The sequence below is a fragment of the Entelurus aequoreus genome, linkage group LG07, assembly GCF_033978785.1.
Source record: "Entelurus aequoreus isolate RoL-2023_Sb linkage group LG07, RoL_Eaeq_v1.1, whole genome shotgun sequence".
NCBI classification, from domain to species: Eukaryota; Metazoa; Chordata; class Actinopteri; order Syngnathiformes; family Syngnathidae; genus Entelurus; species Entelurus aequoreus.
This window is the reverse complement of record NC_084737.1, coordinates 61,454,191-61,475,456: the sequence shown is the minus strand read 5'-3', so window position 1 is coordinate 61,475,456 and position 21,266 is coordinate 61,454,191. Positions and strand designations below refer to the sequence as shown.

The following is a 21,266-nucleotide window of genomic DNA, read 5'->3' as shown; positions in this document are numbered from 1 at the left end:
AACAGCCCCTCTAAAAAGACTATTTTTAGATTACCGGTATATAACGTCTACTTCGGTTGAGTTATGGAGGAAAACATACTCATATATGTGCTACTTTAATTAGGAAGAGTTTTTTTTTCATTCTTGCAACAGCAGCTCTGAGCTTTCCTTGTTGTCTGGCAACATTAAGAGAGGCATAATTAATTGACCCTGGCATCTCCAAGTCCTGGAGCAGGTGTCTCGTCCATCACAGTCCTAGTGTCTTCCAGCAAAGCCTGTGGACCAATTAAGCTACTTTTTCTACCTGCGTACTCCAGATGCCTGTGGACGCCTGCGTGACACATTATATACCAGCCAGTGCCTGAAGGGGCGCCACTCTCATTCTGATATCATTTCAAGGCGGAGCTGAGCAGACTGTCTCCTTTCTACTCCCCCTGGAAATGTATTAAAGGGCAATATGTGCTTTTTTCCTGTGCCTGGACGTTTTGATTTCAGCACCAGCCGATGCTTTCATGGCAGATAAAAAGCTCCTAGAACTACGGCGCGCACAGCATCTGTATTTACTGCCTCACTCTGCCTGCTTCCGCCAAGGGAGGAGGATGAGGAGAAAATGGAGGATAGGCCGCTGCATTCATGTGTCTTTACGTTGACGTGTTTCATCCGGAAAGAGTTGGTGGACAGACAGTCTACAGTGAAGCCGTCAATCAGCCCCTTTTCTAGCACGCTGCTATGTATTACTCTCATAAAAACTGGCAAAGGGAAGGTATTATTGTGAGTTGTGACAGGCTTGTGACAGACCACAAAGAATTGTATGATATTTGGTGTAAATGCAAAAAAACAACCCATTTTGTGAAATGATTTCTGCACTCCTAATAGATAGGTTGTGTGTAATGTTGCTGTGAGGCAAGTTATTAGTCTCTAATAATGCTGATAATATAGTTCAGTGTTTTTCAACCTTTTTTGAGCCAAGGCGCAATTTTTTCATTGAAAAAATCTGTAGGCACACCAACAGCAGAAATCATTAAAATATTTAACTCGGTAGACAATAAAAAGTCGTTGTCGCAATTGTTGGATATAGATTTAAACCATAACCAACCATGCATCACTATAGCTCTTGTCTCAAAGTAGGTGAACTGTCACGACCTGTCACATCACGCCGGGACTTATTTTGAGTTTTTTTGTTTTTTACCGGGTGTAGTGTTTTAGTTCTTGTCTTGCGCTCCTATTTTGGTGGATTTTCCTGTTGCAGTTTCATGTTTTCCTTTGAGCGCTATTCCCCGCACCTGCTTTGTTTAAGCAATCAAGAATATTTAAGTTGTTGCTATCTTTTTTTGTGTGGACTTTGTTGTCATGTCATGTATGGATGTACTTTGTGGACGCCGTCTCTGCTCCACACGCTGTAAGTTTTAGCTGTCGTCCAGCATTCTGTTTTGTTTACTTTGTAGCCAGTTCAGTTTTAGTTTTGTTCTTCATAGCCATCCCTGAGCTTTAATGCCTTTTCTAAGGGGCACTCACCTTTTGTTTATTTTTGGTTTAAGCATTAGATACCTTTTTTCCTGCACGCTGCCTCCCGCTGTCGCCTGCATATTATAATCACGACAAACCATCGTCGTCTCACACGTGTTCCTGACATCTAGAAAGCAATTAGCTACCGGCTTCCACCTACTGATATGGTATGGTATAACATGGTTACTCTGCCAAGCTCTAAACAGCACCGACACTCAACAACGGCACATTATTTGCAGATTATAATTACTGGTTTGCAAAAAATATTTTTAACCCAAATAGGTGAAACTGCATAATCTCCAACGGCACACCAGACTGTATCTCACGGCACACTAGTGTGCCGCGGCACAGTGGTTGAAAAACACTGATATAGTTAATTTCACCCTAAAAGGATGATAGGTTAATAGTAAAGTGAATTATTTAATGTGTGCAAAACATTTTTAATTTAACAGAAATGGCCAACTATTTTTCTGTACTCATCAAATGTTGACTTCTGCATCATTTTATGGAGATTTATGGAGATCACAGATTGTCAAAAACGGTTACCGTTTATATGCAATATTCCCCCTAATTTTCCCATGTGCCTAAGCTGGGGCTGGACGATATGTCTGAAAACTGTATCATGACATAAAAAAAAGTTATTGGTCGATACATCTATAATTATTGGTTTGCTTTTTCATTATCACCCATGGAAAATATAGACCAGGAGGAAAATATATTACATTTTTAAACATTTTTATTTGAAATGTAACTTTCCTCTGATTATAATCTCCTCAGATATCAGGCAGAAAGGGAAGGAAATGTCGACACAACCATTGAAAAGGAAGGATTATGTAAGAAATGCTTAATATAGTGTAACAAAATAGTGCAAAGTGTGTTAATGTAAACATAGAGAAAGGTTGTATTTCATGATTTAACTCTGCGTCTTGCGTCCATGTTAACAGAGACAACTTGCACCCGACAGCTGACACTCGTGACTGCATATACATTTAACAAACTAACAATTACTGAATCATTGTTTTTCTTGTTATCATGTACTCTGATACATTTGTGTACAACATAAACAAGAGGGGAGACGTAGGAGTACCTTTCAGCAGCCTCAGAAACCTTGAGGTTGTGTTTGATCAGTCAATGTCTCTGGAGGGTCACTGTCGTCAACTGACCAAAAACAGTTTTTATCATCTCAGAAATATTTCTAAAGTGAGAAATTTGTTGTCAAAATTGGATCTCGAAATGATCATTCACGCGTTCATTTCGTCTCGCATTGACTATTGCAATTCTCTTTTCACTCTCTTCAATAAGTCAACGCTAAAGAGACTTCAGACTGTACAAAATGCGGCTGCCAGACTTTTGACCGGTGCACCCAGAACAGCCCATATCACCCCCGTTTTATCCAGTCTTAATTGGCTTCCAGTTAAATTCCGCATTGAGTTTAAGACTTTAGTCCTGACATTCCGTGCGTTGCATGGTGGGGCCCCTCAGTACATCACTGATTTGCTATGCCCCTACTCCTGCGGTCTTCAGGCTAGGGTCTTCTAAAGATCCCCAAAACTCGTTTTAAAACCTGTCGAGACCTGACATTACAGGCTATAGCTCCCAGACTCTGGAACAATTTGCACCAGTCCCTCCGTGATCTTGACTGTGTTGAAACTTTTAAGAAACATTTGAAAACTTCTCTTTTTAGTAAAGCTTTTAGTTAATGTACATTTTAACTATAATTTTTAATCCACTTTGTATCCTTTTTATGATGTTGCCCCTGTTGTTTTAATTGAATTGTTGTTTTACTTCACCTATGTTTTGTACAGCGCTTTGTGATTTTATCTGTGAAAAGCGCTTTATAAATAAAAATGTACTTACTTACTTACTTTCCTGACAAAGTGTCATCGATGCAGATCACCTCCTTCTCCTTCACCTTGTCGCCTGTCACTCAAGGAGTTGCGTTGCAAAATAGCACAGAATAAATTATTACGTGTTAATTTTATTTGGAGTTTAGGTTGGATTTTGATTGTGATTTTGTGCGCCACATAGATTTTCTGTGCGCGAAGGACACAAAAGCAAGGGAACATTGTTAACATGTAAAAATATGAGTGATGCACAGAATTTTCAGTCACCGACCGAAATACTTTTATCACCGAAACAACTCTGCCAAAAATGGATGTCGTGATGACGTAAGCTGGAGAAGCACACGCTTGTCTGAAGTAGGCATGGGCCAGTTCCTCGTTTTCAGATATACCGCGGTATAAAGTAGTGACAATTACAAAACCACAAAGATTATCTTTCATACCGTCTGTACCGTTCGCAAAAAGCCTCTGCCTGACCAGGGCTCAGAAATATGTAGAGACTCCTCCCACCCCCACCAAGGACTGTTCTCACTGCTGGACTATAGAAAGAGGTTCCGCAGCCTCCGTAGCAGAACTTCCAGGTTCTGTAACAGCTTCTTCCCTCAGGCCATCAGACTCTTGAACGCATCAAAATAATTCCCTCAATTCCCCCCCAAAAAATGGATTCACTCGCTGGAATATAAAGACAATATAACATACATCCATAAACGTGGATGCTTATGCAAAAGTGCAATATATATTTATATCTGCACCTTATTCCTCTTTTATCCTGCACTACAACGAGCTAATGCAACGAAATTCCGTTCTTATCTGTACTGTAAAGTTCAAATTTGAATGACAATAAAAGGAAGTCTAAGTCTAATATATGCGAAAGTGAAAGTTAGAAATCTTTCAGTTTGTGTCTGCAATATCAAGACCTAGGGGTGTAACGGTACACAAAAATTTTGGTTCGGTACGTACCTCGGTTTAGAGGTCACAGTTCGGTTCATTTTCGGTACAGTAAGAAAACAACAAAATATCAATTTTTGGGTCATTTATTTACCAAATTTGCAAAATCTTCCACCAAAAATATTTTTCTTAGTGGAATATTTGATGTGAAGTAATCGGAACCTTGGATAGGTCAATTATTCATAATAACATTGATTTTGATTTAATATTATGTTTTGAGCAATTACAGTTCGAAAGAAAAAAAAAACAGCTTTGTTTTATTAGTCAACATTGCAACTTTTTCTAAATTACATTTAACCTTTAAGCTTTTTTATTTAACTTTTGTTATGTTTTTGTTTATTTTAATAGTATTTGCCGTGGGCCTTTAAAACATTAGCTGTGGGCCGCAAATGGCCTACGGGGCACACTTTTGACACCCCTGCTATATATAATAAAAAATTAAAATCTGATAAATCTATGGATAAAAAGCAGAGCCTGGCGACGCATGTGCGTTTATCATAACTCTCTCGCTCTCTCTGTCTCTGCCCCTCCCTCCAGAATGCTGCTGCGCGCACAATTTGTTTTGTTTTTAACCCCTTCTTAGCCCTGAACGTACATTGAAAATACACGCAACCCTAACTCAAAATGCCGGACATTTGAGGCATTTAAGAAACCCCGCCATGACAGCTCCGCAAAAGAGGACATGTCCGGTGAAAAGAGGACGTATGGTCAGTCTATCGTAGCCCGTTAGCGGCATGCTAGCAGCTAACGGGTCCTCTTTTCACCGGACATGTCCTCTTTTGCGGAGCTGTCAGGGCCTCAAATGTCCGGCATTTTGAGTAAACAATGCACACCGAGGCACAACACACGGCAGTGCGTTACGCTACTTAATACGTCCGTGTGGAAACTCGTTCGGTACACCTCCGAACCGAACCGGAACCCCCGTATTGAAACGGTTCAATACAAATACACGTACCGTTACACCCCTATCAAGACCTCTACAGTGCTGATGACAGAAGGAGGCTAGTCACAAAAGTGTAAAAAAAAAAAAAGTTAACAGACGATAGGAGCATTCGAGGTTTAGTATATTATGGGCGGACTGATGTAGAAAGTCAACCACCGCTGGTAGTAAAACATAAAAAGAGTAAAGGTCTACAGCTTTTTTTTTTTTTAACTACATTTCCATGTAGCCACTGGTGACAGGAAGACTAATGTATTCACAGGCACAAGCATTGCTTTACCTTTGCTTAATTGAGGGGAAAGTCCCCCGACGCCCGCTCAGCAGTGCACTAGCTGGCCAAGCAGCCAAAAACTATAACCCTTGGAGCCGAGGCCACCCAACCCTGACGGCAAAATAACACAACCCTGGACCACTCAGGGATTGCCGATGGGGGAGGGATGATTTAATAATGTTGATGAGATATTAGCCAACCTTCCCCATTTCTCTCTCTCTCTCTCTCTCTCTCTCTCTCTCTCTCTCTCTCTCTCTCTCTCTCTCTCTCTCTCTCTCTCTCTCTCTCTCTCTCTCTCTCTCTCTCTCTCTCTCACTCTCACTCTCACTCTCTCTCTCTCTCTCTCTCTCTCTCTCCCTCTCTCTCTCTCTCTCTCTCACTTTGTCATTGCTTTTGATACGGAGAGGTAGACGGCCCTGACTCAGTTCCTGAAGGCGTATTTAGATGGGCCTGCTAAATATTTCAGAACCCGAAGACCGAGACCAAGTAAAAAGTAGTAGTGGGAGCTAAAGTGAGAGCACAAGGAGCAAAGAAAATCAGTGCTGAGGGTTTTGACATGCACTGTGGAGGGAGGTTAGAGAGTGTAGTCAAGAGCAGACAGGGCACGCTTGTAATTGGCTGACACCAGAATATTGTGTGTGTGTGTGTGTGTGTGTGTGTGTGTGTGTGTGTGTGTGTGTGTGTGTGTGTGTGTGTGTGTGTGTGTGAGAATTTTAATTTTAGAATTTTATATAGCGCTTTTCTCTAGTGACTCAAAGCGGTTTTACGTAGTGAAACCCAATAACTAAGTTACATTTAAACCAGTGTGGGTGGCACTGGGAGCAGGTGGGTAAAGTGTCTTGCCCAAGGACACAACGGCAGTGACTAGGATGGTGGAAGCGGGGATCAAACCTGGAACCCTCAAGTTGCTGGCCCGTCCACTCTACCAACCGAGCTATACCTTTGTTTGTTTGTTTGTGTGTGTGTGTGCGTGTGTGTGTGTGTGTGTGTGTGTGTCCAAATACAGTCGCCCACTAAAACCCTAAGGTGCAATCCAAAATGTAGCTTTCATAAAGATATTAATGATCAGTTTAAAGTTATGATTGACAATGTCAGGGTTTTTGTGGGGTTTGGTTTGCAGTGGCATGCATATCACTGCTATGCATCATTCAGAGAGGTGTGTCAAATGATTTAGTTATCTTATTCGGCTGAATGTGAGAAGTACGTTCAGAGAAAAATGATATGGGAAGTCAGATGTAATGTAAAAAAAATTAATGAATATACAAAGCATTTGTGGCCTTATGGGTTGTGCTCAACATACTAGCGTTCGTGAAACACACATGTGCTTAAAGTTGTTTAATCATTGGACAAGTCTTCAGTGACTTATGGGCAATTTGTTGCTACAGTAAGTCCCACCCTTGCCCCTGCAAAGATTTTTTTGCCTGAAGGCGGCCATGTTTTTCAACCAATCTTACTCAAATTGCGCTTGCCAGTTCCCTGAATGTGGATGCTGGGGTTGTGCTCATCAATTGGCCAGTATCAGTATCGGCCGATTTTCGACTTCTTTTAAAATATACTGAGAAGTTAAAGTTACCAATGATTGTCACACACAGTGAAGTTAAAGTACCAATGATTGTCACACACACACTAGGTGTGTGGTGAAATTTGTCCTCTGCATTTGACCCATCCCCTTGTTCACCCCCTGGGAGGTGAGAGGAGCAGTGGGCAGCAGCGGTGGCTGCGCCCGGGAATCATTTTTGGTGATTTAACCCCTAATTCCAACCTTTGATGCTGAGTGCCAAGCAGGGAGGTAATGGGTCCCATTTTTATAGTCTTCAGTATGACTTGGCCGGGGTTTGAACTCACAACCTACCGATCTCAGGGCGGACACTCTAACCACTAGGCCACTGAGTAGTATTCTATTTGTTCGCTTCACACCATCAAGGTGAGCGTTAGTGTTAGAAGCTCCACCTTGTGGATGCACAGATTTAAGCCACACATGTGAGCCCTTACTCATCTCTGTTGCAGCCTGTTACAAATTACAGATGTCAATTTTGTGGTATACTGCTAGATTGTTTCATCAATATAGGGCGGTAGAATTCAAATCTACATCGTAGGCTAAATTCATATTGTTTCGATCCTCTATTGCAGTGTTTTTCTACCACTGTGCCGCGGCAAACTAGTGTACTGTGAGATATTGTCTGGTGTGCCGTGGGAGATGATGTCATTTCATTCACCTAATTGGGTTAAAAATATTTTTTGCAAACCAGTAATTAGAATCTGCAAATAATGTGCCGTTGTTGAGTGTCTGTGCTGTCTAGAGCGCGGCAGAGTAACCGTGTAATACTCTTCCATATCAGTAGGTGGCAGCAGGTAGCTAATTGCTTTGTGGATGTCAGGAACATGGTTTGTCGTGATCACAATATGCAGACGACAGCGGGAGGCAGTGTGCAGGTAAAACGGTATGTAATGCTTAAACCAAAAATAAACAAAAGGCGAGTACCACTAAGAAAAGGCATTGAAGCTTAGGGATGGGTATGCAAAACAAAACTCAAACTGAACTGGCTGCAAAGTAAACAAAAACAGAATGCTGGACCACAGCAAAGACTTACAGCGTGTGGAGCAGCAGACGGCGTTCACAAAGTACATCCGTACATGACATGACAATCAACAACAAAATAGGAGCGCAAGACGAGAACTAAAACACTACACACAGGGAAACACCAAAAAACTCTAAATAAGTCACGGCGTGATGTGACAGGTCGTGACAGTACACCTACTTTGAGACAAGAGCTATAGTGATGCATGGTTGGTTATGGTTTGAATTTATATCCAACAATTGTGAGGACAACTTTTTACTGTCAATATCGGCTGCTGAGTCTAATTTTTTAATGTTTTCTGCAAGTGGTGTGCCTCTGGAGTTTTTCAATGAAAAAAATGTTAGGTTGAAAAACACTGCTCTATTGTTTATATCGTGCAACTGATCTTATTCTTTTTTGACTGCACCCTAATAAAAACGTAGTGACAAGGTGACTGCAGACTATGGAAATGAGGCTAATCAACATATCAATTTTCCAAATACTGATGTCATGGTTCAGACATCGATGTAGTTGAGACTAAATTAACAGCGCCTCTGCTGAATGCAACCCAGTAGTGCACTCCATTGTGCTTCATTTACAAACAGTATTGTTTTATGTATGGGTAACATTTTTGTAATGTACCGGTCTTCGTTTGCGCATGTGTTTATTAAATAGCACAATAGTAATGTTGATCTCCAGTACAACCTGCGTTCTGGGTTTTTTGGGGGGTTTGAGTAGCAAAGCCTCCCTCCTCTTCTGCAGTCCCATTGCAGACTCAGCATGACAACCCTGCCTCATATTTAATAGTCTCATGCCCCGGGGTGCTGCTGGACTGGGAGTTCAGTGGGCGGGGGCTAAACTCCTCAGGGATAAGAAGAGGTTGTTGACAGGACACTTGCAGTGTCAGGTGCAGGTGCAGAGAGACCAAAATGGAGACTGACAAGCGATGGAAGAGGAGAGAGAGCTTTTTGTAATTGGAAAGCACAGAGGAGTCACTGGTCTCCCCCTCCTCCAGCAGCCCTCCACTCACTGATACTTATTACCCAGCCGTTATCAGCTGGTCTCCCAACACACACTGCTGCTTTTTATTCTGAAGGCACAATGTGGCCCCACTCGTACAAGGCCAGTCGATTTATTTATTGCGCGGTGACTGATAGTAGCTGCGTCTCTTTATTCAGTCAAGGCTTATTCATTGCACCTCCTGGTGTTTTGTTTCTGTTGTAGGTCACTTAATCACGGCTGGATACTTGCTTGACAACAACATATCAGCCAGGCAACATGTCACCATAGTCGCATTTCAAAACACTACTCTCGGGATATAAGTTTGTCGTGACGCATATTTCTGGATTCAGGCTGACGGTTCATTAAAGTCTGCTTTAGCATCTTTGTCCTCCAAGTAGATGTTAATCATTTTATTCAACATGTAATTTTCTATCAGAATGCATTCATACGCTTTGTTTGTTTTTGCTCCACTTTACGCTTCGCTTCCTTTTATAACGACGCTGTAGTTGCTCTGTGCTTTGTTCTGCTGGTCTTGCAGCTACAGGAAGAGCCAGTTTTGATGTGCTGCTGCTTAAAAAATTCCCAAGTGTGATTCATTGTACTATTAAGGTATATCTAAAAACACTCATTAGCGCAATTGGAATACATGTGTTGAGATTTCTATAACTGTTTTTGTACTGTGGTAGTGTACATTTTTCTCTCTCTCCGCAAAACAAACACAACTCTTCAGGACTCTTAAGAATGTAATGTGCAGACAGAATTTTTTTTTTTTTAAAAGCAAAGCATTTCTTTGTTTTTATTGTGATGTTAGCTCAGTGACAGCAGCTGCAGAGCCTTGTTCCCATCTAATGGAGAGACTCGTTGCATTTCTGTTGCCAAAACATGATTTTCATACAAACAAGCAGCCTAATTGATAACTGTTTGATTTTTGTTAAAATGGTCCACTGCAGTCAATCCCTGAAGTCATGTTTGCACCAAGTACAACGGTTTGGTCCAGTTCAGTACGCATCTTCATGCGTTTTGATTCTAAAAGAATTCAATATATCTAACCCCAACACTGTCCTGTGTCTCGGGCGTGGCGATTATATGATGGCGTAGGGCTGGGCGATATATCAAGTTTGTAAGATGTATCGACATATATTTAAACAAGATATGAATTAAGAAAATATCATAATATCGATATAATTTATTTCACGTTAAAATGACTGAACTCCGCTTATTTGTTGTGTTCCTAGTTCTCCCCCGCTTCTCACTCCCTCTCATGGGCTACTAAACCCCTCATCTTCCTCCTTCCAAGACGTGCTTGCACATATAAGAACATCCAAGATTGGTTGGTTGTTTACTATGATGAGTCACGATTGGTTGAGATTAGGCCAATCAGAAGCAAGATAGGGCGGGTCATCGAACCAGGAAGGGAAATCACAACAGACATCCCAAATGACGACGAGAAAGTTGTAGGAGAGAAGAGCGATTTATATATTAAAGTTAAAGTTAAAGTACCAATGATTGTCACACACACACTAGGTGTGGCAAAATGATTCTCTGCATTTGACCCATCACCCTTGATCCCCCCCCCCCTGGGAGGTGAGGGGAGCAGTGAGCAGCAGCGGTGGCCGCGCCTGGGAATCATTTTTGGTGATTTAACCCCCAATTCCAACCCTTGATGCTGAGTGTCAAGCAGGGAGGTAATGGGTCCCATTTTTATAGTCTTTGGTATGACTCAGCCGGGGTTTGAACTCCCAACCTACCGATCTCAGGGCGGACTCTCTAACCACTAGGCCACTGAGTAGGTATTAAAAACTATTGGAACTACACTACCGTTCAAAAGTTTGGGGTCACATTGAAATGTCCTTATTTTTGAAGGAAAAGCACTGTACTTTTCAATGAAGATAACTTTAAACTAGGCTTAACTTTAAAGAAATACACTCTATACATTGCTAATGTGGTAAATGACTATTCTAGCTGCAAATGTCTGGTTTTTGGTGCAATATCTACATAGGAGTATAGAGGCCCATTTCCAGCAACTATCACTCCAGTGTTCTAATGGTACAATGTGTTTGCTCATTGGCTCAGAAGGCTAATTGATGATTAGAAAACCCTTGTGCAATCATGTTCACACATCTGCAAACAGTTTAGCTCGTTACAGAAGCTACAAAACTGACCTTCCTTTAAGCAGATTGAGTTTCTGGAGCATCACATTTGTGGGGTCAATTAAACGCTCAAAATGGCCAGAAAAAGAAAACTTTCATCTGAAACTCGACAGTCTATTCTTGCTCTTAGAAATGAAGGCTATTCCACAAAATTGTTTGGGTGACCCCAAACTTTTGAACGGTAGTGTACATTAAAAACTAGTGGAAGATGGCAGAGGGATTCTCTTCTTTAGATGTTTCTTTTAGCGATGTAGACGACGTCCAGGAAACCCACAATGCGTCTACTTGGCCACATTTGGACAAATGTATGCGTCTGGATAAAACATTAATTTGAGTTGTTTACAATGTAAACCCAAATCAAAACTATTCTCGAGTTGCCATATTTCGCACGAGAAGTGCTGCCAAATATCTATTAATGTATTTTTCGGGATTATAAGTCGCAGTTTTTTTCATAGTTTGGCCGGGGGTGCGACTTATACTCAGGAGCGACTTATGTGTGAAATTATTAACACATTACCGTAAAATATCAAATAATATTATTTAGCTCATTCCCGTAAGAGACTAGACGTATAAGATTTCATGGGATTTAGCGATTAGGAGTGACAGATTGTTTGGTAAACGTATAGCATGTTCTATATGTTATAGTTATTTGGATGACTCTTACCATAATATGTTACGTTAACATACCAGACACGTTCTCAGTTGGTTATTTATGCGTCATATAACGTACACTTATTCAGCCTGTTGTTCACTATTCTTTATTTATTTTAAATTGCCTTTCAAATGTCTATTCTTGGTGTTGGGTTTTATCAAATAAATGTCCCCAAAAAATGCAACTTATACTCCAGTGCGACTTATGTATGTTTTTTTCCTTCTTTATTATGCATTTTCGGCCGGTGCGACTTATACTCCGGAGCGACTTATTCTCCGAAAAATACGGTATTTGCACAGCTATGTTATTTATTTTACGTAGAAAGAATATTTTTCTATATTATTTGTGTTATGTAATTCTGTGCTACTTAAACAGTTTCTGTTCTGTGCTGTTAATACCCATCTTGACTAACTGGGTATAATAAAAGTGCCACTGACTGTTTACAGTACAGTTGTCATTCAGTTCAATTTCAGTGAATCTCGCTCAAAAATGAATATCTTTAAATATATACTTTCACTGGAAAATATATTGAGATATATATCGAATATCGAATTTAAGTAAAAATATATCGAGATATACTTTTTCGTCCATATCGCCCAGCCCTATGATGGTGTTATCATGATACATTTCAGTCGATCACAGTGATCAGCTGTGAGCATAGTAACTCGATCAAATATGCCAGAAATATCCGTGACAACAGGCAATCAGTTGACCCCTGTTGTATGTTGCTGCAATAGTAGACGTAATGACCAAACTTGCAGCTAAACGTGGAGTTGAGGGCAGCGAAATAAATCCGAATCAGATTTATTGGGCAAGTATGTTTAACACACAAGGAATTTGACTTGGTAGACCGTGCTTTCCTTGTTCAATGCAAGAAACAAATGAAAAAAGCAACAACTACGAGGGCGCACAGTACAGTGTATAATTTATATATATATATATATATATATATATATATATATATATATATATATATATATATATATATATATATATATATATATATATATATATATATATATATATATATATATATATATATATATATTAATGATGTAATAATATCAAAATGTCACAGTACGATATTATTACAGTATTAAGGCCACTGTACGATATTATTTTGGTATATGTCCGAAAAAATTTACTTGGTACAAATGTTAGTTTGTAAAATGAAGTGGCAGGAATGTTGAGTCAAGTAATTGAACACTAACACAATGCTCAAATGTTTATAATCGTATTTATTACTACAAATTGTATTTTTAAGTTTAAAGAATAGTGCGTGCAAAAACACCCACTGTTTTAAGAAAATATTAAAACAAACTTACAGTTGAGTGTCTTAAAGGCCTACTGAAACCCACTACTACCGACCACGCAGTCTGATAGTTTATATATCAATGATGAAATCTTAACATTGAAACACATGCCAATACGGCCGGGTTAACTTATAAAGTGCAATTTTAAAATTCCCGCCACACTTCCGGTTGAAAAAGTCCTTTGGATATGATTTATGCGCGTGACGTCACAAAATCCACGGAAGTGGTTGGACCCCGTCGGACCCGATACAGAAACCTCTTGTTTTCTTCGACAAAATTCCACAGTATTCTGGACATCTGTGTTGGTGAATCTTTTGCAATTTGTTTAATGAACAATGGAGGCTGCAAAGAAGAACGTTGTAGGTGGGATCGATCTGTGTATTAGCGGCTAAGTACAATACTTACAGCAACACAACAAGGACTAGCAGACGCCTAGCCAATGCTTGCCGCCAAACCCACGGATGAAGTCATTCGTCGCGCCGTCGATCGCTGGAACGCAGGTGAGCACGGCTGTTGATGGGAAGATGAGGGCTGGCTGGCGTAGGTGGAGCGCTAATGTTTTTATCACAGTTCTGTGAGGTTTCAGTTGCTAAATTAGCCTTAGCGTCGTTAGCAACAGCATTGTTAAGCCTTTCCAGGCTGAGAATTTTTAACCGTGTAGTTACATGTACATGGTTTAATAGTATTGTTGATCTTCCGTCTATCCTTCCAGTCAGGGATTTATTTATTTTATTTCTATCTTCATTTGAGAACGATGCGATCACGTTAGCTCAGTAGCTAAGTGTGTCACCGATGTATTGTCGTGGAGATAAACGTCACTTTAAATGTCCATTTCGCGTGCTCGACTCTCATTTTCAAGAGGATATAGTATCCGAGGTGGTTTAAAATACAAATCCGTGATCCACAATAGAAAAAGGAGAGAGTGTGGAATCCAATGAGCCAGCTTGTACCTAAGTTACGGTCAGAGCGAAAAAAGATACGTCCATCACTGCCTCTCAAGTCCTTCACTGTAATGTTCCTCATCTACGAATCTTTCATCCTCGCTCAAATTAATGGGGTAATCGTCGCTTTGTTGCTCCGAATCTCTCCCGCTCCATTGTAAACAAAGGAAAATTGTGAGGAATATTGCCTCCTGTGACGTCACGCTACTTCCGGTACAGGCAAGGCTTTTTTTATCAGCGAGCAAAAGTTGCGAACTTTATCGTCGATTTTCTCTACTAAATCCTTTCAGCAAAAATATGGCAATATCGCGAAATGATCAAGTATGACACATAGAATGGATCTGCTATTCCCGTTTAAATAAAAAAAATTCATTTCAGTAGGCCTTTAAAGTGACAATGTAAACATTGTGTGTAACACATGTAGAACAATAATGTTCACGTCAGTGTCTTTCAACAGTGTCTTCTACATTGGACATGTTTTATATCAGCCTGGAAAATACAGTGTGTCAGAAAAGGTAACTAACTTTCAATAATGTATATACGTCACAAACAGATGTTTAGCTTCGCTGTCTTCAAATATCTTTTCTGGGTGACGGTTTATGAGGGGGCGACTTGTCCAGCCTAGGGTGTACTCTGCCTTCCATCTGAGTTTTTGTTTGATACCGTCACACGTCACGCCAATATTGTAAATAAAGACTTTGAAACTGCAATACCACAGTATCTACAATACCATTCCATCTCTAATATGTGCACGTGATCGTGTGTGTACTTGTATGTATACTTCTATACTTGGTATAGACGATCACTTTGTTCTAAGATAGCACAGTCTGCAGGTTCAATAGTGTAGTTGCTCAGACAGCAATGTTTTTATACAAGTTTATGTCGTTTTTTTTAATGGCGAAGGTTTTCCTGTTAGCATTTAAGTTGTCTAATGAGCTAGCGCTAGCATGCCTCTCCAGTAAATGAGCAGATTTACCGGTACATGAGTTTATCAAAGTGTTATCAATTAGGGTTTTTGAAAACTTCAATTTAAAATGGTAATACTAACCGTTGGAAGTTGTACAACAGTTTGTCATTATATTGTTTATTGTTACATTCCTACCTACACCACATGATGGTAATAAACCCCAAAAGAAGTCAGATTGACGTGAAATTTCTCGCACATCTCATTGCGCTCTAAAAACACTCACAGTAACTTTATGGTGTTTGTTACAAAATTTGGTACATACTTTAAGGGAATTGACAATCAAATTGTCTGAAATGTTTGAGTACTTAGTTGAAAAATATGGCCACTGATAATGGGTGGGACTTATTGCAACTAATTGCCCAAATGTGACTTTGAGGATATCTGTATAACTAATATGCTATCATCTCTTCCAAAGCATTCTGAGCACAAGCCATAGAGGAAACCACGATTGCCTTCATTACCAAGGTTGTACTCTTTGTAACCTTTACAACTTTGACAGTAGAAATTGCACACCAAAATGCACTTCTTGGAGGATAGAAAGCTCAAGTAGCCTTAAGGGAATTTGGGACTTTGTGGATATCACACCTGCTATTACCCTGACGTGTTCTCTATCTGCAAGTCGGCATGGAGTCGCTCCCAGCGGCTGGGCTCTGTCCTCTCTGGGTTGTACCGCAGTACCTCACACGGAGGCCATTATACATCTGGCCTGGCAACACTCCCTGAAGACATGCAGCAGAATTACACATGGGCCTGCACAAACATGCATCTGCATCATGACTGCGTTTAAGTATTATGCTAATGCGACTGCACCCATGCATCAAATAAGATTGTGCTGTCATCACATATTAAAAGAAAAAAAAAGATACACAGTCGTGTTAGTGCAGGCAGCCTGACTTTATACAAAGGGTTAGGGTTGACTGCAAATTACAGTTGGTTCTCCAAGCAAAGCCAGTGATGGATCTCAGTGCTTAGTGTTTACCCACACACCTGCACCCCCACTGACAGCAGCCACATACAGCCATTTTGTAGCCCATCCTCCTCCCCTCCACCTCTCTGTGTATGAGCAATAGATGAGGTGGTGCCATTAAGTGAATTTGCTGTTATTTCCCCCGGCTCTTAGCTGAAGATGTCAAACCTCCGCTGGTGAGGCAGCCAAGGATGACAAGCAGCAAACACACACACCGGTCAGTTTTTATTTTGTGTAATTTATCAAATTGCCGGGGCTTGTGGCGAATGGACCGCAGGTCTCAAAAGAAAACATTTAGGAACAGCTTAAAATGTAATTACAGTAATCATAAGCATTCACATTTTCTCCAAGAAGTAGACGGTTTGATTGCACTGTAGTTTACTGACTACACTTAAGCAATTACACCAGCGCTATTTGCTGGTTAACAACAACAACAACAAGAATCCAATCCTATTACTTTTAGCTGCATAGAATGAGCAAGCAGGAAGACATTTTCTCCCTAATGTCCTTACTGGAACATCCCTTTTTGTACAAGAGGTTGCATGCCTCTCACTGAGTGATTTGTCACGGTTCCTTTTTTTTGTGTTACACATCACCTCTCCTTTCCCTTCCCTTTCCCTAAATCATTTCCTTACATGTGTGTGGCTGCTCGCCCCCTTGCTGTGATTCTGATACTTCATAACAGTGGGAGGAAATTGAGCTGACCTTGAAGCTGCCGAGCCCCCCTTTTCTTAATGCTGATGTACGAGCCCGTGGGCACAGGCGGCCAGTAAGTGAGAGCCATGTTTTTATTTGCCCGAGTGCACGGCCCGGGTGTCAGGACACATAACAAGGTTCATTTCTTGGCCACTCAAGCTAGCTCAATGTCATGCAATTCCAGTCCAATAGGTAAGATGTAGCTAAATTGGTCTTTGTATACGGAGATAAGTGGCGTTATGTTGCCTGGAGGATTTGGATGGCCACTGAGAGACACTGCTACTCAATAATGTCAACCCCAGCATGAGGCAGAGAGCTTTTCATTCTGCTCTCTGCATTTTCTAGTTGCAACAGCCAAGCTTTACGATCTAGATTGTGATATAAATAAAAAAAATACAGCGGAGCCTGTAGTGAAACAGTTTATTCAATTTTAAAACAATTTTATTTCAACAATTTTACTGTATTGATCTAATTGTAAGGTTTTTAGTATCAGTGAAATAACAACTGGTACAGTGAAACTAGGGATGCAAATTATCGATTATTTCATTAATTGATAGTTGATAACCTTATCGATCGATCATCGATTAGTTGATAAAGCGGCGTTTTCCCCCCATCTGAGATTTCCCCTCAATAAGGTACAAAATCAAAATCAAAATTTTGCTGGTATAAAATACAAAGGACATTGTATTCCCTAATCAAATGTTTATTTGATACAAAAGTAAGTCATCTTTGTAACATGAGGAATATAATATAAAGTGCACTTTAGTCTTGTCACACATGCAAGACTTGGTAGTGGCAGCAGCCATAATAGCTAGCTTTATTTTATATAATCCCTCTTGAACTGGGAAAGGTGCCTAATGCCTATCTGTCAACTTGAAAAAATACAAGGAAGACATCCCTGAAAATTGTAACAGCAGGCAGCAAATAAGTAAGCCTGTTGGCTGTTGCAGTCTGCTGCAGAACTTCACCTTTGGACTCAGGTGAGGCTGACAAGAACTGAAGTGAAAAAACATGTCACTCACTCACTACTGTAAAGACAAGAAAAATAAAGTAACATCAAGTGCACAACATGCACAATGCACATCTTAGTCTGTCTCACAAACTATTAGAAGGCTAGCAGCCTGCAAGCTGCAACATTAATTGAATCCCTCTTGAACTGGGAAAAGTGCCTATATGACAGTCAACTTGAAAAAATATAAGGCAGACATCCCTGAAATTGTAAGTAACAGCAAAATAAGTAAACCTAAGCCTGCTGCAGAAGAACAGTCATTGATTCAACTTAACATTTGGGCTCAAGTGAGGCTGACAGAAGAACTGAATGAAAAACATGTCACTGCATAAAATAAAATAAAGTGCATGCACTATGCCCATCTTAGTTTGTCTCTCACAAACTATTAGTGTAAACATTAATGTAATAATCAGTCAGCTTGAAACAGGCTGACAACAACTTCAAGTAAACATTCCTGAAAGACAATGGTGATCGTGATAGTAAAATATTAAGCAAGCCAAGTTTAGCCAACCCTGGCTACAACAATCAACTTAATATTTAGATCATCAGGCAGGTGGACAATTGAAATTTTAACAAAGGGAAAAGTCACATTTTAGAGAAGGCTCTCTGCCTCATACATGTAACATGGCCCATGGGTACAATTGCTTATTCATTTTTATTCAAGTATATGAGCATGTCTACATGCTCAGGTGTGAGCCGTGAGCGCAGCTTGGTTACAGTAAGGCCACATGCTGAGAACACGCGTTCAGAAGGCACTGATGTAGCAGGGATACACATGTATCGTTTTGCCACTTTTGCCAACCTCGGATACCTTGCTTCATTTTTTCCCCACCAATCTGTGGGATCAGAATCAAGGTTTGGCACAGCATCCTTCAGAAAACTGTCCAGCTCTCTCTCCACATCATTAGTGACCTGGTTGGTGTAGTAGGCACCCAGGAGTTGAACCATAGCAGATGTGTGTCTCTGTGGTGCAGCTTCCTGGACAGGCACGTCTGGCTGAGCCCCCTCCTCCTCCTCTCCAGTGGTACTGGCAGAGGCAGAGCTTGCTCCATCTGCTGTTGTGGATGTGGAGCTCACATCTTCTGCTTGAGCCAGTTCAAGCAGTTTGGCATTTGCTGAAATCCTCCTGGCTGGGCTGAGAAATGACAGGTGCTTGTGCCGAGGGTCCACCATCGTTGCTATCATTGGGGTTGATGTTAGGAAGTCATCAGATGCAATCTGTGTCAAATAAAAACAAATAAATAATATAACTTCAATTATTAATATAATAAGCAAGCAGTGCCACCTAACCTTACATGGGCAATGCATATTTTGTACAATGCTATGTATGTTTTGTATAGGTTATTTATTAGATGCTGCAATAATAATATTAATAATAGACATTAGCTGTTACCTTCATCCGTCTGCTCAGTGAAGCAGCCACTTTAGATTTGAATTCTGCCACTTTGCCTGAGTCTCCCTCGACTCTCTTCTTGAGGTGCACGTCGATTAAACCGAAGCTGATGGGATACGTGTTGGATATGGACACCTGAAGAAAAAAAAATATATTAGTTGAGTTTAGTTCCTTTGTATAGAAAAGTTTCATAACAGTACAGATTCACAGGTTAGGTAAATAGGTACAAGGTCAACTAAAAGAAAGCTTACGTTTTCTTTCCCCCTCTTTTTTTTTACTCATAATATATGACATTGGAAATATATTACACAGAGAACAGTGATATGCATAAAGTAGCATTCAAATTCAAATGACAAAATCGTGCAAGGGGGGGGGGGGTAAAGTAATACTCTACCTCAGTCTCTGTAGATATCACGGTAGTTGCTGTCTTCAGAGCGACTAGAACAGGGCCCATTTCCTCCATGATTTTCCAGTGGTCGTCTCTGATCTCAAGTGTCCGAGCATCAGACAGCTTGGTGAACGTGCGGTCTGATAGTACGGCGCACACCGCCCACCGCTGCTCCACCAGTCTCGCAAACATGTCACAGACTGAATTCCACCTCGTTTTGCAGGATTGAATGAGCTGGTGGCGTTCCAAGCCCATTTGGCCTTGCTTGGTTTCCAGCGCTTTGGTGGCTTTAGTGCTGTGCTTAAAGTGTTTGACCAATCTTCCTGCAGCTGCGATGACTTGGTGCAGGGTCCCAGCGAAACCATCGTTGATGGCCAGTTGTAGGGTATGGGTGTAGCATGGAACAGAGGCCCAGTCGACTCGAGGTTGGCTGTTTGCTAAGACGATGTTACTCGCGTTGTCGTGAACACAGGCTATCACTCGCCCGGTCAGCCCCCATGCATGCACAATTTCATTCAGCCGTTCTGCTAAATTATCAGCCGTATGGCTCATCGGCATACTCTCTGTGGCTAGGACTGCCGACCTCATCAGCCAGTCCTCCATGTAGTGGCAAGTGACGGTGATATAGCTCTCTGTTGTATTTGACGTCCAACAGTCAGTGGTTATTGCTACATGCGTGTTGGCCAGTCGTGCTTTCAGCTCGGCTTTCTTTCTTTTGTAGCGAGCCTCTATGCGGGTTGTTATTGTTTCTCGAGAAGGGATTTGGTAGTCTGGCTCACAATAGTTCATCAACTCACGAAACCCCTTGCCATCCACAATGCTTATAGGCAGCATATCCTTTTCAACCATGTTGCAAATCCTCTGGGTGATGCCCTCTGCCCGTGCGTCATCACACACCGCTTTTCTTTTGGAAAACGCTTCGGCGACGGAGGGCTGGCCTGGCCGTGCTCCGCCTCCACTCTCTCCTCCAAGCACAGCGGCATGTAAACTTTTTAGGTGGTAATTTAACGAACTGGTTGAATTGTTGTACTTCAAAACAGCCTTACATATTTTGCACGTTGCATCGTCCTCTTTTAGGGTGAAATGTTCCCACACAGCACTTCTCTTGCGTCGCTTCATGTTTGTTTTTCTTCTCTCGCATGTGGACTCTCATGTGTACAGCGGACATGTAGGGCTGGTCACGTGATGGTGTTGCTGCTTGGAAAAAGTACAATAAGCAACAACTCCCTCGTGTGGACTAGCGAGGTATAAACTCAGCATTACCTTCACACAGAAAACCACCGCACCGACCGTGACAGAACGGAATTGTCAATTAATTGAAATCGTTAATTTTAATCGGGTAATTTCTTAACGGCAATTAATCGAAAATCGATTAATTGTTAACATCCCTAAGTGAAACCTTGATTTACGAACACCTATTTGCAACCTTTTCGGTTTAGGAACCTTTACGTTGCGCTTATAATGCCGCTGTGTGCGAACCATGTCTCTGCATACGAACGCTTCATTCAGTCAGTCATTCATTCATTCATTTTGCATGCCGCCTGAGTGTACATGCAGGCACGGCCAGTTTAAAGAGGTGGGACCCCCTACGTCAGTGTTTTTCAACCACTGTGCTGCGGCACGCAGGTGTGCCGTGAAATACAGTTTGGTGTGCTTTGGGAGATTATGTAGCTTCACCTATTTGGGTTAAAAATATTTTATGCAAACCAGTAATTATAATCTGCAAATAATGTGCCGTTGTTGAG

The 21,266-nt window shown here is 41.0% G+C and overlaps 2 protein-coding genes across 4 annotated transcripts in view; one reads left to right on the top strand and one right to left on the bottom strand.

Moving 5' to 3' along the window:
* Window positions 1–21,266, top strand: part of LOC133654122 (arginine-glutamic acid dipeptide repeats protein-like) — a 185,923-nt gene that overhangs the window by 58,864 nt on the left and 105,793 nt on the right. The window lies entirely within an intron of this gene.
* On the bottom strand, window positions 17,614–20,786 carry LOC133654111 (E3 SUMO-protein ligase ZBED1-like). 3 transcript variants are annotated; one of them, XM_062054139.1, is made up of 4 exons: window positions 19,528–20,786; window positions 19,134–19,268; window positions 18,653–18,958; window positions 17,614–18,576 (listed from the first exon to the last, which is right to left on the bottom strand). In XM_062054139.1, exons 1-4 carry the CDS (start codon window positions 20,638–20,640, stop codon window positions 18,454–18,456), a joined length of 1,677 nt encoding a protein of 558 aa, XP_061910123.1. In that variant the 5' UTR covers window positions 20,641–20,786; the 3' UTR covers window positions 17,614–18,453. The 3 variants fall into 3 exon arrangements, with proteins under 3 accessions (XP_061910123.1, XP_061910122.1, XP_061910125.1); XM_062054141.1 differs by having other exon boundaries at window positions 17,616–18,958; window positions 19,528–20,483; window positions 20,568–20,782; XM_062054138.1 differs by having other exon boundaries at window positions 17,614–18,958.

Excerpts from the sequence above, each read along its gene's own strand:
- LOC133654111 (XM_062054138.1), bottom strand. The coding sequence starts at position 20,640 with ATGAAGCGACGCAAGAGAAGTGCTGTGTGGGAACATTTCACCCTAAAA. Across the intron at positions 19,269-19,527 it reads TGATATCTACAGAGACTGAG|GTGTCCATATCCAACACGTA; the intron begins GTAGAGTATTAC and ends TTTTTTCTTCAG. Across the intron at positions 18,959-19,133 it reads CACTGAGCAGACGGATGAAG|ATTGCATCTGATGACTTCCT; the intron begins GTAACAGCTAAT and ends TATTTGACACAG.